At 40.4% G+C, this 13,095-nt stretch overlaps 1 protein-coding gene across 2 annotated transcripts in view; it reads left to right on the top strand.

Moving 5' to 3' along the window:
• The window catches only part of ROR1 (receptor tyrosine kinase like orphan receptor 1), a 407,220-nt gene that overhangs the window by 381,593 nt on the left and 12,532 nt on the right, over positions 1–13,095 (top strand). For both annotated transcript variants that reach the window (XM_016919829.4, XM_016919825.4), the window contains one exon: positions 3,084–3,295. In XM_016919829.4, the coding sequence (XP_016775318.1) occupies positions 3,084–3,295 (212 nt within the window). The remainder of the gene's footprint in view (positions 1–3,083; positions 3,296–13,095) is intronic.

Genomic DNA, 13,095 nt, shown 5'->3' with positions numbered 1-13,095 from the left:
TATGGCAATTTTCAATTATCCAAGGTTCTTTCATGAACATTATCTCATTTGATTCTCACGTGAACCAAATAAGATTGGTAGAGCAGGGACTATTATTCCTGCTCTACCAATCTTATTTATTCCATTGAATAAATGAGGAAATGGAGATCAGAGAGGTTGTTTCTTGCTTAAGATTATCTAGCCCAAAACTTTTACCTGTGAATCCCCCTCTAGTCTAAGGGTAAAGGGTAAACATTGAGTGGTAACTGGTACTAGAATAGATTTGTTGCTTACAGCAATTCTGTGAAGTAGGTATTACTCCCATTTTACAGATGAGTTTGCTTGGAGTGGCAAAGGGCCTACTGAAGGTCACGTAGATAATGAAAAAGGCATTATTCAGAGGTTTCTGACTTGGTGCCCTGTGGCAGACCGTCTTCTACTCAGGTGATTCCTTTCTGTCTATCTATAGGCATGTAGACACAATCATTACTGGTGCACCCAGCACTGAATACAACGGCCTCCAGTGATGCCTGGGTTATATATTTACCTGTAACAGTGTATAAAGCAGGGATTTTCTGTAATCCCAGCACTTTGGGAGGCCGAGGCAGGCGGATCACGAGGTCAAGAGATCGAGACCATCCTGGCCAACATGGTGAAACCCTGTCTCTACTAAAAATACAAAAATTAGCTGGGCGTGGTGGCATATGCCTATAGTCCCAGCTACTCAGGGGGCTGAGGCAGGTGAATCGCTTGAACCCGGGAGGCGGACGTTGCAGTGAGCCGAGATCGCACCATTGCACTCCAGCCTGGCGACAGAGCGAGACTCCGTCTCAAAAAAGAAAAAAAAAAAGCAGGGATTTCAAAAGCATCACATTTGGCAAAGCTTCAGTGTTATTCCCTTCCTTTCAGATCACCCTCATCCTTCCTACCTCCATGAAACAAGAGGAACCCTACTATGAGAAAATAGGGGCAAAATTCTCCAATTATTGGCAGTGAAGTGTAGTAGCTAGAATGGTGGGCAAAAAGCAAGACCGACGATGGAATCCCAGCTTTTGACTTACTAGCAGCATGTCCTTGGGCAACTTACTTAACCACTCTGTCTTCCAGCATCTTCACCTATAAAAATTAGGATAAGGATGTCATCTACCTTATAGAGTTGGTTGTGACATAAAATGAGTTTATGAAAAGCACCTGGTCCATAGTAATAATAGCTAACATGATTTTGCACCGGTAGAAAATATTTGATAAATATTAAAATTGCGTTTTGTTTTGTTGTTTTGAGACAAGGTCTCACTCTGTCACCCAGGCTGGAGTGCAGTGGCGCAATCACAGCTCACTGCAGCCTCAACCTTCTGGGCTCAGGTAATCCTTCCGCCTCAGCCTCTCAAGTAGCCAGGACTACAGACATGCACCACCATGCCTGGCTAATTTTTTTAATTTTTTGTAGAGATGGGGTTTCGCCATGTTGCCTAGGCTGGTCTCAAATTCCTAGGCTCAAGCAACCTGCCTGCCTCGGCCTCCCAAAGTGCTGGGATTACAGGCATGACCCACTGCACCCAGCCTAAAATTCTTATTATTTTTATTCTACTCTGTAACCAGATTTAACCCCTCTCCAGACTCTTCTGAGGGCTAACTCACAGGGCACAGTCCCAAAACCAGGTTTTGGTATTCCTTTTGAATAACTGATATGCCATATCTCACCTGCCAAACAGTTCCCAAACAAGATGTGTACAAGTAAAAACTACATATGGTTTATTCTCATTTACATGTACTAGGGTAACTCATCATTTAAAGGACCTTTTGGGTCTTTTCATCACTATCTTTATACTTCCAGTTTAGCATTCACAGGACATGTCATTATCTTTCTTCTATTTTCCTTACCAGACGATGAGCTCCTTAAGGGCAAAGGACATGTCATACTTAATTTTGTATTCCCAGTACCTACAATAGTGCCTGACATGCAGTAGCTTTTGTTTATTGACTTACTGAATGAATGGAAGGGTAATTGAATGAGTGCATGGTTAATTCTTTTGTAAGGTAAATAATCATCTCTGAATTTTGTGTCAATTTGAGTTTTCACACTTTGGGTTTTCTTAAAGATAGCTGATCTTCGTTATCAGGGCATGTCATTATGTAACCCCTCTAATTACTATCCCATAATTCTGTGTTTGTTTTACCAGTCAAATAATTCATTAATGACAATATATGCCTAAGTATTTGGTTTCAATGGTTAGCCTCAAACTGATAAAAAGACAAGTATGTCTCATGTTCTACACATATTATATTCTTTTCCAAGCAATGGGATATAAGATTTCAAAAATATACTTCAAAGTGTTAGCACTCATAATTATTGGGCTCATATGAAACCATTTAAGAATTCTGGGGTTTCAATAAAGTGTCAGATTATACAGTGCTGCCATGCTGGAAGGAATTATAGACACCATCCAAAACAGACACTTCACTTTTGCAGAGGTAAAAAATGAGGCCCAGAGACGTGAGTATTTGTTCAAGGTCACACAGCTGATCAAAGATCAAACTGACCCTGACTTCAGGCCCCCATATTCTTAGGCCAGTGGCTTTTTGGACACTGGGACCAGGATTCCTTAGTAATGTTGACTCTGGAAGATGCAGGCTTGGCCCCATAAGTCCAAACCAGCCAAGACAAGGTCATGATTTCTAGAACACCATCTTGTGGGGGCTGATCTGGGCTGGCAGCCAATGGAAGAAGAGCCCTGTGGTCCACATTAAGGCTCTTGGATGTATACAGTCCATTCACATGGCGTTTAACTTTTAAGGTGTTAGAGAAATGTGGGTCTGCCACTAAAGAGAGGCAACATCAGAGGGGGGCCCACACACATACAGAGTCTTCATAATGTCCCTCTGCAGTTTTTAAACATTTGAACTTTAAACTTTTAAACTTCAATAAATTATGTTGAAGGTTTGATGGAAACAAATGGTAATAAGCAATGGATTCCTTTTTTCTCACAGTGGATTTGTGTGTATAAAAGAATAGAAGAGGTGGTTCATTTTAAACTATGCAATGTAATATTATACATGTTACTTTAAAGAGTATAACTTTTGCTCTTTTTCATTTCTGCACCCAGATTCAAAGGATTCCAAGGAGAAGAATAAAATGGAAATCCTGTACATACTAGTGCCAAGTGTGGCCATTCCCCTGGCCATTGCTTTACTCTTCTTCTTCATTTGCGTCTGTCGGAATAACCAGAAGTCATCGTCAGCACCAGTCCAGAGGCAACCAAAACACGTCAGAGGTCAAAATGTAGAGATGTCAATGCTGAATGCATATAAACCCAAGGTAATGTTAGCAGTACAGAGCTACATTTGTTCCATGGGCTTCAAGTTAAAGCACCATGTTATAACCCTCCCAAGCTTGGAAATCGAATGATATGGAATCAGAGTTTTATAAGTGCTAAAGTTCATTTTAACCAAATGCAAAGACGAACTACCTACCTCTATCTAAACCAAGACACTTTCATCAGTATGTCTACTTCAGTGTTGAGCCAGCCATATCACTGCCTTGCCATAGAGTCGTTTGGCTAGAAGTGATCCCTAAGAAATCATCCTGGCCAGCCCGTCAGGACTCAGAACGTGAGCAATTTTTCAAAATTTCAAAGAGGAAATTTCATACTTTTCCATCCAAATTGCAAGAGAGAACAAGATCCATCAATGTTCACAAACTTCACTGTCAAGAACCTTTTCATTGCATAATGTGCAAATAGTTAAAACCACTGTACTATATACTTAAAAATGATTAAGATAGTAAATTTTGTTGTGTTTTTTACCACGATTTAAAAAAAATCCTTTGTATGCCTAACTTATATCCCTTTTTCTTTGGCTTAAGTGTATTTTAAGGAAGTGTTGTCCTTCCAATAGTCTTCGAATGCTGTTTTATGATAACCAACCTTAGCCTTCCCCACTTTGAGCTAAATCAACCCCTTCCCTTTTGCTTTTCATCCACATCTTTCAACGTTTGAGTTGCTCGAGGTCCTGGCAAGGAACCCAGGGTCACTGGCCCTTACCTTAAATGGAGCCCCTGCACTGCATCTTGGAACTAAAATACAACAGAGTCTTTCTTTCAGGAAAGCCAGCACCACAATCCCAGGCCTCTCAGCAAAAAGATTTCATTTAAATAATTTAAGACTCTTGCATCTAACAGCCTGTTTTTTTTCTAATTATTCCAATTCCATAAGAACATTCATTCATTCAACAAATATTTATCTTCCCTGTGGACTAGTAACTGTATTATCCTTTTGACCCTCATAAAGAGGAGAAGCATCACTTTTAATAAAATTTTAGGAAAAAAAAGTCTTCACACTCAAATTAACTAATCCTCTCATCTAATAAATGGAGTAGCATAATTGGGCTGACACAGAGCCCTCATTTTTTTTTTCTGCTTTACTGTTTAAACTTTTTTTTATCTAAAAAATCTTGAAAAGATTTTTGCTATTATAAAGTCATATTTATTAATAGGATTTGGAATTCCTTAAATGCTAAAAATTCAGTGTATATATTCTGTATTCAGCAAAACCACTGATCTCTTGCTGAGTGTGAATTTTTATCATTAAAAACAAGCAAACAACAAAAAAAAACCCTACAAATCCTGAAGACCATAGAGTTCACACAGTAGCCTGGAGGATGGGCAGGGTAGGGATTCAACTATTTTGACATCCCAGCTTCTAGCTAGCTGATTTACATATATTATAGCATTTTATATAATATCACATTTAATCCTTACTACTTAGTGCTACTATAAAAGTAGTGAAAGCAAATGGATGGGGGTTAATATTGCTACACATTCACCTAGTTGACCTGGCAGATACTTTTACCTAGCTCATGACTTCAAGCTTCTAGTGTAAGAGTCATTGTTCCATGAGACTCTTTCCCTTTCATTTCTGTTGGTAAATGTTGAGAAGTCTTAGAAACACCAGAACCCTGGGCGGGGGAGAGACCTAGATCATTTTGGTTACAGCAGACGGCAGTTTGGTGCAGTAGCCACCATCCTGGAAAGATGTACTCCTCATTGCCAGGGCAGGAACCATGGAAGAATCATTTCCATTTTTAGAAATTATCAATTTTGTGGGTTAGCCTTAATCTGCAATTTAATTCCATTTTTAGTGGAGGTTTGTTTTATATCACATGATCTCCAACAGAAATTCCAGAGAGCTTTGTGGCATAAATAGAAAAAAGGCTAATATATATATATCGATGAATACAAACTGTCAAGAACAATACCAGGAGCTTTTACATCCATTATCACACTTAATCCTCACAGCTATTATATAAGGCAGGTATTATTATTACTATTGTACAACCAGGGTAATTGAGACACAAACAGACTAAGTAACTTCCCCAAGGTCCAAGAGCTAGTTATCAGAAGCAATAAAATGTGAATACAGGATCTTTCACCTTTTCTAAATAGAGCCGGCCCTTGCTCTTGCAGAATCCGTGATAACTTTTTCACAGAACAGATCAAGTTGGGAAGGAGGAGGGAGGGTTAGGCAAGCAACTGAGTGTGATCCCATGTGGTCAGTTTGTGCTGCAGAGTAACCACAGGCATTCTCCTGGCTTCTGACAAATATTTAAGGGGCCTGCATGGCAGTCGCTGAATGATGTAGCCCTAGCCCTGCCAGGGACATGTACAATTTGGCTAGAGCAATAATAGTTCCCCATCCTTCATGGTCAAAGAGACAAATGTAAAATATACTGGCATGAGTTTTCCCAGAGACTGGGTGAAGTAAACATTGTTTTCATAGTTTCTGGATCATTTCTGAGGTGTGCCTTGCTAAATCTCCCAGTGTCAAGATTTGTCCACTATGAGGCTTAGAGCTTAGCCTTAAACTCCTGAACCAGAGAAGTAGAAATGGCTTAAATATTTGAATAGGTTGGGGAGGGGAAAGGAAACAACAAAAACAAATGCTAACTTTTTTTTTTTTCTTACACTTCTAAGGGACTTGGCTCCGATCAAATTTGAGTTATTCAATTGTTTGTTTTGGTTCTTACTGAGTGCCTTTCCTGGAAAAAGCACAAAGGACTCTGTAGACCTTAAAGAAAATTCCTAAATGTAAACAGAAAATCTCTAAAACTGCTTTGGAAGGTCACTGACACATAAATATTACATGTACCTATAAAATCTAAAAGGAAAGGACACACATAAGAAGGAAAGTCCTGAAAACAAACACTCCACCAGAGCAAAATCAAAAGAATATTTGGAGGCGAGGATGAAAAAGGAATGAAGGATAGAAGCCAGTCTGCCCTAGCCTTATTCTTTTTTCCCCTTGGCCAATTCAAAAGTCAGAGACTCTAGGGTTCTTATTTATCCAAATGAATGTGCCCTTCAGGGTTTAAACTCTCTGCTTCCATCTCTCTTCACTTGCTAAGCCGCTAAAATTCTCCTGAGTGTTTGGATTGAGAAGAAGAGGCTCCTGTGGGAGATTAGAAACTGATACCCTTGAGAGAGGACAATAGGGAGCTGCCGACAGACTGGCTGACGAGGCCCGGCTTGGGTCCCCAGAGAGGTAGGACAGTGCAGTTGGAAGTAAAAGATTTTGATGAGCCATGAGTTTCCTTCTGATCTGTGGGCAAAGGAAGCCAGTGGACCAGAGAGGCACATTAACGCCGAACAATCAGGAAGATGGAGATGTCCTGGCTCCCATGCCAACTGCTCTGTGACTCTGAGAAGCCATCTAGCCTTTTGCAGTTCAATTTTCTCAGCTGTTCAGGGGAAGAAGTAGACTGCATTCAAGTATAAGACTGTTTATTTTCCTGTTATTTTGTTTAGCCAAAGATTTGAAGCCATTCAATCCTCTAATGAGTACTGTAGTGATGCCTAAACTAAGCAGGATTTTCTATATTGCATTACAAATTTTACAATCTGAGTGAGGTTGTTTTTTCTTCTTTTAGTACAGCAGAAATTGAACCTTCTCAGAGGAGCCTGGAAACTCTAAATTCCCTTCTCTGTTTCTTTTCCTTTGCTTCTCCTTCCCTTGCCCCTACATCCCCTGCCAGGTATGACTCTGGAAAACAGCATTCTGTAAGCTTGCTTGGGTAAGGGAGAGAAGCTGTGGTATGTGCTACTGTGGGAGCAGGGAGGGGGCAGAGTCTCCCCTTCAAGAACAGGATGGGTCCCATTCAGCCCAGGCCTCCTGGCTCCTCACCTGCCTGGAGGTTAGGCAGACAGAGAGGTTAAAAGATGGAGGAGTCTGAGGGGCATGGTTGCTCACACCTGTAATCTCAGCATTTGAGGAAACCAAGCTGGACAGATCGCTTGAGCCCAGGAATTCAAGACCAGCCTGGGCAACATGGGGAAACCCCATCTCTACAAACACACACACACACACACACACACACACACACACACACACACACACACACACAAAATTCGCCAGGCATGGTGGTGCATCCCTGTACTTGGAGCTACTCGGGAGGCTGAGGTGGGAGGATTACTTGAGCTTGGGAATTTGAGGCTGCAGTGAGATAAGATCATGCCACTGCACTCCAGCCTAGGCAACAGAGTGAGACTCATCTCAAAAAAAGAAAAAAAGATGGAGGAGTCTGAGAATGGGGGCGAGGAAGAGTCAAGGCAGGCCAGGGGTGTGAGATGCAGCCAAAGCCTGGACAGCCCCCATGAGTCGAACTCCTGCAGCTCCTGGCTGATGTAAGGAACATCGCAGGGGAAAGAAAGCAAGACTGGCCCAGCTTTCCAAAGCTGATGGCTGTGTTTTACTTCTCAATTTACCCTCATCTCTTGCCAGCTTCTCTGCTTTTTCACTTCCAGACAATTCATCTCTCCGTTTTCCTTTCCAGCCAAAGTAGTTGCTGAATATACTGAAATTTGATTACATTCTCTGGCCCTGTCCCTTTTGCCAGCAACAGGCTTCCATCTAAAAGCCCTGCTGGAGTCTGGCTACCCTTTTTAATTTGCTGTTCTTACCAAATGTCACCACAATTCATGCTAAAATATCCTCGATAATTTTTCCACTCACTCCTTAAAGCTATTGTCTCCCAACACTTCTGAGCTCACCATTCTATTAACATGGGCCTCTTGGGAAGCACCAGTGATGTTATTTAATCCAGTGACCTTTGCCAAGTCTTCCTTCCCTTTAGTTTCTCTGGAGCCTTTGATATTCTTAACCACCATCCTGAAATATATATTTTTTTCCCCTTGACTTTCCTCCTAACTGCTTCCCACACTTCCTTCACTAGTTCTTTTAATTCCCTTAATGGGAGCATCCTCTGACATTCTTTTCCTCTCTCATTCTCTTGAGCTGATTTCATCCTCTGGCATTGCTCTAGCTCCCCCTTGAGTGTAATGATTTCCCAACCTGGAAGGCCCAGTTTCAAGTTATAAAATTCTTGCCACCAAAATCCTGCCACCCAAAAGTCCATACTGTCGGGGCCTAGCTTACCTTTCCAGCCACACTTTTCTCTTAGTTTATTTCTGGAAAGTAGTCTGATACACTTCAAAGAGCAAGAGTGTAGAGACAAAGAGATATGATTACAAATCTTGGCTCTGCTGTCAACTGGCCACAAGATCTTAAGCAAATAACTAACTTCTCTGAACCTTTTATTTTCTCATCCATAAGGCAAGGATAAGAATAGTACTTAAAAGGGATATTTTTTACACTTTGAGATAGCATGTCTGGCACCTCACAGGTACTTAATAGCCAGAAATTACTATTATTGTTATAACTGATGAGTACAGATCTTTTTTTTAACTTTTATTTTAAGTTAAGGGGTACAAGGGCAGGTTTGTTATGTAGGTAAACTTGTGTCATGGGAGTTTGTTGTACAGATTATTTCATCACCCAGGTATTAAGCCCAGTACTCATTAGTTATTTTTCCTGATCCTCTCCCTCCTCCCAAGCTCCACCCTCTGAAAGGCCCCAGGGTGTGTTGTTCCCCTCTGTGTGTCTATGAGAACAACATTTAGCTCTCACTTAAAAGTGAGAACATGCGGTACTTAGTTTTCTGTTCCTGTGTTACTTTGCTAAGGATAATGGTCTCCAGCTCCATCCATGTCCCTGCAAAGGATGTGATCTTATTCTTTTTTATGTCCACATAGTATTCCATGTAGTATATTGTATGTACCACATTTTCTTTATCCAGTCTATCACTGATGGGCCTTTAGGTTGATTCCATGTCTTTGCTGTTGTGAATAGTGCTGCAGTGAACATATATGTGCATGTGTCCTTATAATAAAATGAGTTATATTCCTTTGGGTATATACCCAGGATTTAAATTGCTAGGTCAAATGGTATTTCTGTCTTTAGGTCTTTTAGGTTTCCACAATGGCTGAACTAATTTACACTCCCATCAACAGTGTATAAGCGTTCCTTTTTCTCTGCAACCTCGCCAGAATCTGTTGTTTTTTGACCTTTTAATAATGGCCATTCTGACTGGTGTGAGATGGTGTCTCATTGTGGTTTTGATTTGCATTTCTCTAATAATCAGTGATGTTGAGCTTTTTTTCATATGTTGGCCACACGTATGTCTTCTTTTGAAAAGTGTCTGTTCATGTCCTTTTTATGGGGTTGTTTTTCTTTAAATTCCTTAGAAATGCTGGATATAAGACTTTTGCCGGATGCAGAGTTTGCAAAATTTTTCTCCCATTCTGTAGGTTGTGTTACTCTGTTGATAGTTTCTTTTGCTGTGCAGAAACTCTTTAGTTTAATAAGATCCCATTTGTCAATTTTTGCTCTGGTTTTGATTGCTTTTGGTGTCTTCGTCATGAAATCTTTGCCTGTGCCTATATCCTGAATGGTATTGCCTGTGTTGTCTTCCAGGATTTTTATAATTTCGGGTTTTACTTTTTTTTTTTTTTTTGAGATGGAGTCTCGCTTTGTCACCCAGGCTAAAGTGCAGTGGTGTGATCTCAGCTCACTGCAACCTCCACCTCCTGGGTTTAAGCAATTCTCATGCCTCAGCCTCCTGAGTAGCTGGGACTACAGGCATGTACCACCACATGTGACTAATTTTTGTCTTTCTTCATAGAGACGAGGTTTCGCCATATTTCCCAGGCTGGTCTCAAACTCCTGGCCTCAAGTGATTCACCTGCCTTGGCCTCCCAAAGTGCTGGGATTGCAGGCATGAGCCACTAGGGTTTTGCATTTAAGTCTTTCATCCATCTTGAATTAATTTTTGTACATGGTATAAGGAAAGGGTCCAGTTTCAATCTTCTGCATATAGCTAGCCAGTTATCCCAGAACCATTTATTTTACTAGGGAATTCTTTCCCCACTGCTTGCTTTTGTCAGGTTTGTTAAAGATCAGGTAGTTGTAGGTGTGCAATCTAATTTCTGAGTTCTCTATTCTGTTCCATTGTTCTATGTGTCTGTTTCTGCACCAGTACCATGCTCTTTTGGTTACTGTAGCCCTGTAGTATAGTTTGAAGTCAGCTAGCATGATGCCTCCAGCTTTATTCTTTTTTCTTGGCTATTTGGGCTCTTTTTTAGTTCCATATGAATTTTTAAATAGTTTTCTCTAGTTCTGTGAAGAATATCAATGGTAGTTGAGTAGGAATAGCATTTAATCTGTAAATTGCTTTGGGCAGTATGGCCATTTTAATGATATTGATTCTTCCAATCTATGAGCATGGAATGTTTTTTCATTTGTTTGTGTCATCTCTGATTTCTTTGAGCAGTGTTTTGACTACAGATCTTTTAATGAAGCAAATGCTGTGCAAACATAGATTAATGAAGCAAATGCTGTGCAAACATAGATTAATGAAGCAAATGCTGTGCAAACATAGGATACTGTGGGCTGGGGAGGGAGCTATAGGATCCAGCAATGCACAGCATTAACTGGGGTGAGGACACAGGCAAGAGAATACCAGCAAAGATTATAGAGGTAGCTCTTTGGACCGCTCTTGTATTCCTTGTGTCCGTCCTGTTAGCATACATTCTCCTGCCCCACACCCTGCTCACATCCTGGATAAAATCCATCAGGGTGGAGAAGGTCTGACAGTGAGGGCTGGGAGGCTGCCCAGTACATAACCTCAGCTTAAACCAATGTCTATAGAAACTCTACTTCTGGGAAAAACAAGTCCTATAAATGACTATGTTATAAATTGGCATCATAAACGGACTAAAGTACTTCAATATCTCAATAGAATCTTTGTAATAACCCTATGAAGTAGGTACTAATTTAAGTCTGATTTTTAGGATGAGAAAACTGAGGCTTCAGATTCAGAGTTGGCCCAAAGTCACAAATTATTAAGTGACACAGCCAAACTTGAACCCAGGTCTGCTCAGGTGTAGAGCCCAGTGCTTTTCTATTTGCCTCTACTGCCTTTATTTTCAGGCTGACTGAAATGTATGAGCCCAAGTTATGAGCACGTGATGGCTCAAGCTGACATTAAAATTACTGGCATCTGTTCTGTCTATTTCCAGGCAGAATAGAACCTCTCCCATTGGCATTATAAAGTAACTCAACCACAGAATCAACCCTGCTCACCACCAAACATTCAAGCTAACTATCAGAAAGTTACGTTATAGAGAAAAGAAATGCTTCTGAAGTTAAATCACTTCCAGAGAAATGCAGCTGAACTCCAAGCAAATGTGGCAAAATATTGATTGAAACTCCCTCTAGAACTTGATTGCATAAGCCAGAAGGCACTTAATCCAGCTGTAGTCTTTGAAAATGTCCATAACCTCCCAAAACAAAATGGCTGTGGCCTCTAAGCTTTTAAAATGTAATCGTTTCCATTTATGAGTGGAGTCAATTGTTTCATAATTCTAACACTGTTTACCTAAAAACCAGTAAAATGCACAAGAAAGGAAAATAGGTTTTGGAGTCAAGCAGATCCATGTCAATAGCCAAGTCTAGATACTAAGAAATCTTACATCTATATACTCTCCAGGGCTCTCATGCTCAATTCAGGTGAAGGTTGCCATGGACAGGTTTTGTTCATCTATCCCAGTCAACTAGCAGAGACAACAGAGCATCAACGGAGTAAGGTCTAACTCAAAAACCAGAGAGCTCTTATACCTTGAGCATTTCACTTTTGCATCAGTGGTCCTCATGCTTTTAAAATGTAGAGTCCTTTGAGGATCAGATGGAAAGTCTGCCTCCTCTTCCCAGAAAGCTCTGCAACTTTGGTGTCAGACATACTTGGATTTGAATCTTGGCATCACCACTTAATAGCTGTGCTTCTTTAGGCAAGCTACTTAACCACTGAATGCCTTATGTCCTTATCCATAAAATGGGGGCAGTCATAATATGAATCTCACAGGATTGTGATAAGGATTAAATGGGTTGATGCATTAAGCACTTTATGTCCGAGAGCAGACAAGGAGTGTAGTGTGGTCATTAGCAAGGCAGGCTCTGGTGTCTGAATTGACCACCTACCAGCTGTGAGACCACTTAACTGACCTGTTCTTTGGTTTTTCCATTTGTAAAATAGGTGTGAGTCATAGTTACCAATCTCATGGGGTTAGTGTGAGGATGAAAGGAGCTAATATGTGTAAAGTACTTACAGCCTAACATATAAGCATTCAAAAAATCATAGCCATTATTAGGATCTCAGTGTCTGGCACATGGCAGATATTTAGTAAATGGTAGGTATTGTTAAATTCAGATTATAGATATCTAGGATAGGAGCCATGTCTTCTCTCTTCATGGTTCTTTCATGGCCCCTCATATAGTAGTCTGTATGTATATTCTTCAGTATATTGTATATACAGTATCAGTTGACTGACTGATGCAACTAGCTATTAAAATATATCCTAAATGATTGGCTGTAATTGAAACTAAAGGAAACTGGTGATATGGCCCAAACTATAGAGAGACTTATATTTCAAGGTTTTGAAATATAAGTCTCACTAAGACAGTAGTCGTGTAGTATATAAACCTAATAAATGCTGGTTAATGGTTCTTATATTTTTCTCTACCTGATATTTCCAAAGCATCTTTTCAAGCAAGAGTATTGTTTTCTCTCAGTCGGATAAGTTTAAATTGCCCAACTAGGTTCATCAGACACATTGTGGTCATTCATCATGCAGAGAGAAGGGACCCAGATCACTAAGGAATTGACTGATCCAGAAAACTACATCCATTTATTCCAGGGGCTCTCAAAGTGAGGCCTCTAGGCCAGCAGGAG

The sequence above is a fragment of the Pan troglodytes genome, chromosome 1, assembly GCF_028858775.2.
Source record: "Pan troglodytes isolate AG18354 chromosome 1, NHGRI_mPanTro3-v2.0_pri, whole genome shotgun sequence".
In the NCBI taxonomy this organism is placed as follows: Eukaryota; Metazoa; Chordata; class Mammalia; order Primates; family Hominidae; genus Pan; species Pan troglodytes.
The sequence above is the reverse complement of the archived record's forward strand: the minus strand, read 5'-3'. Positions and strand labels throughout refer to the sequence as shown.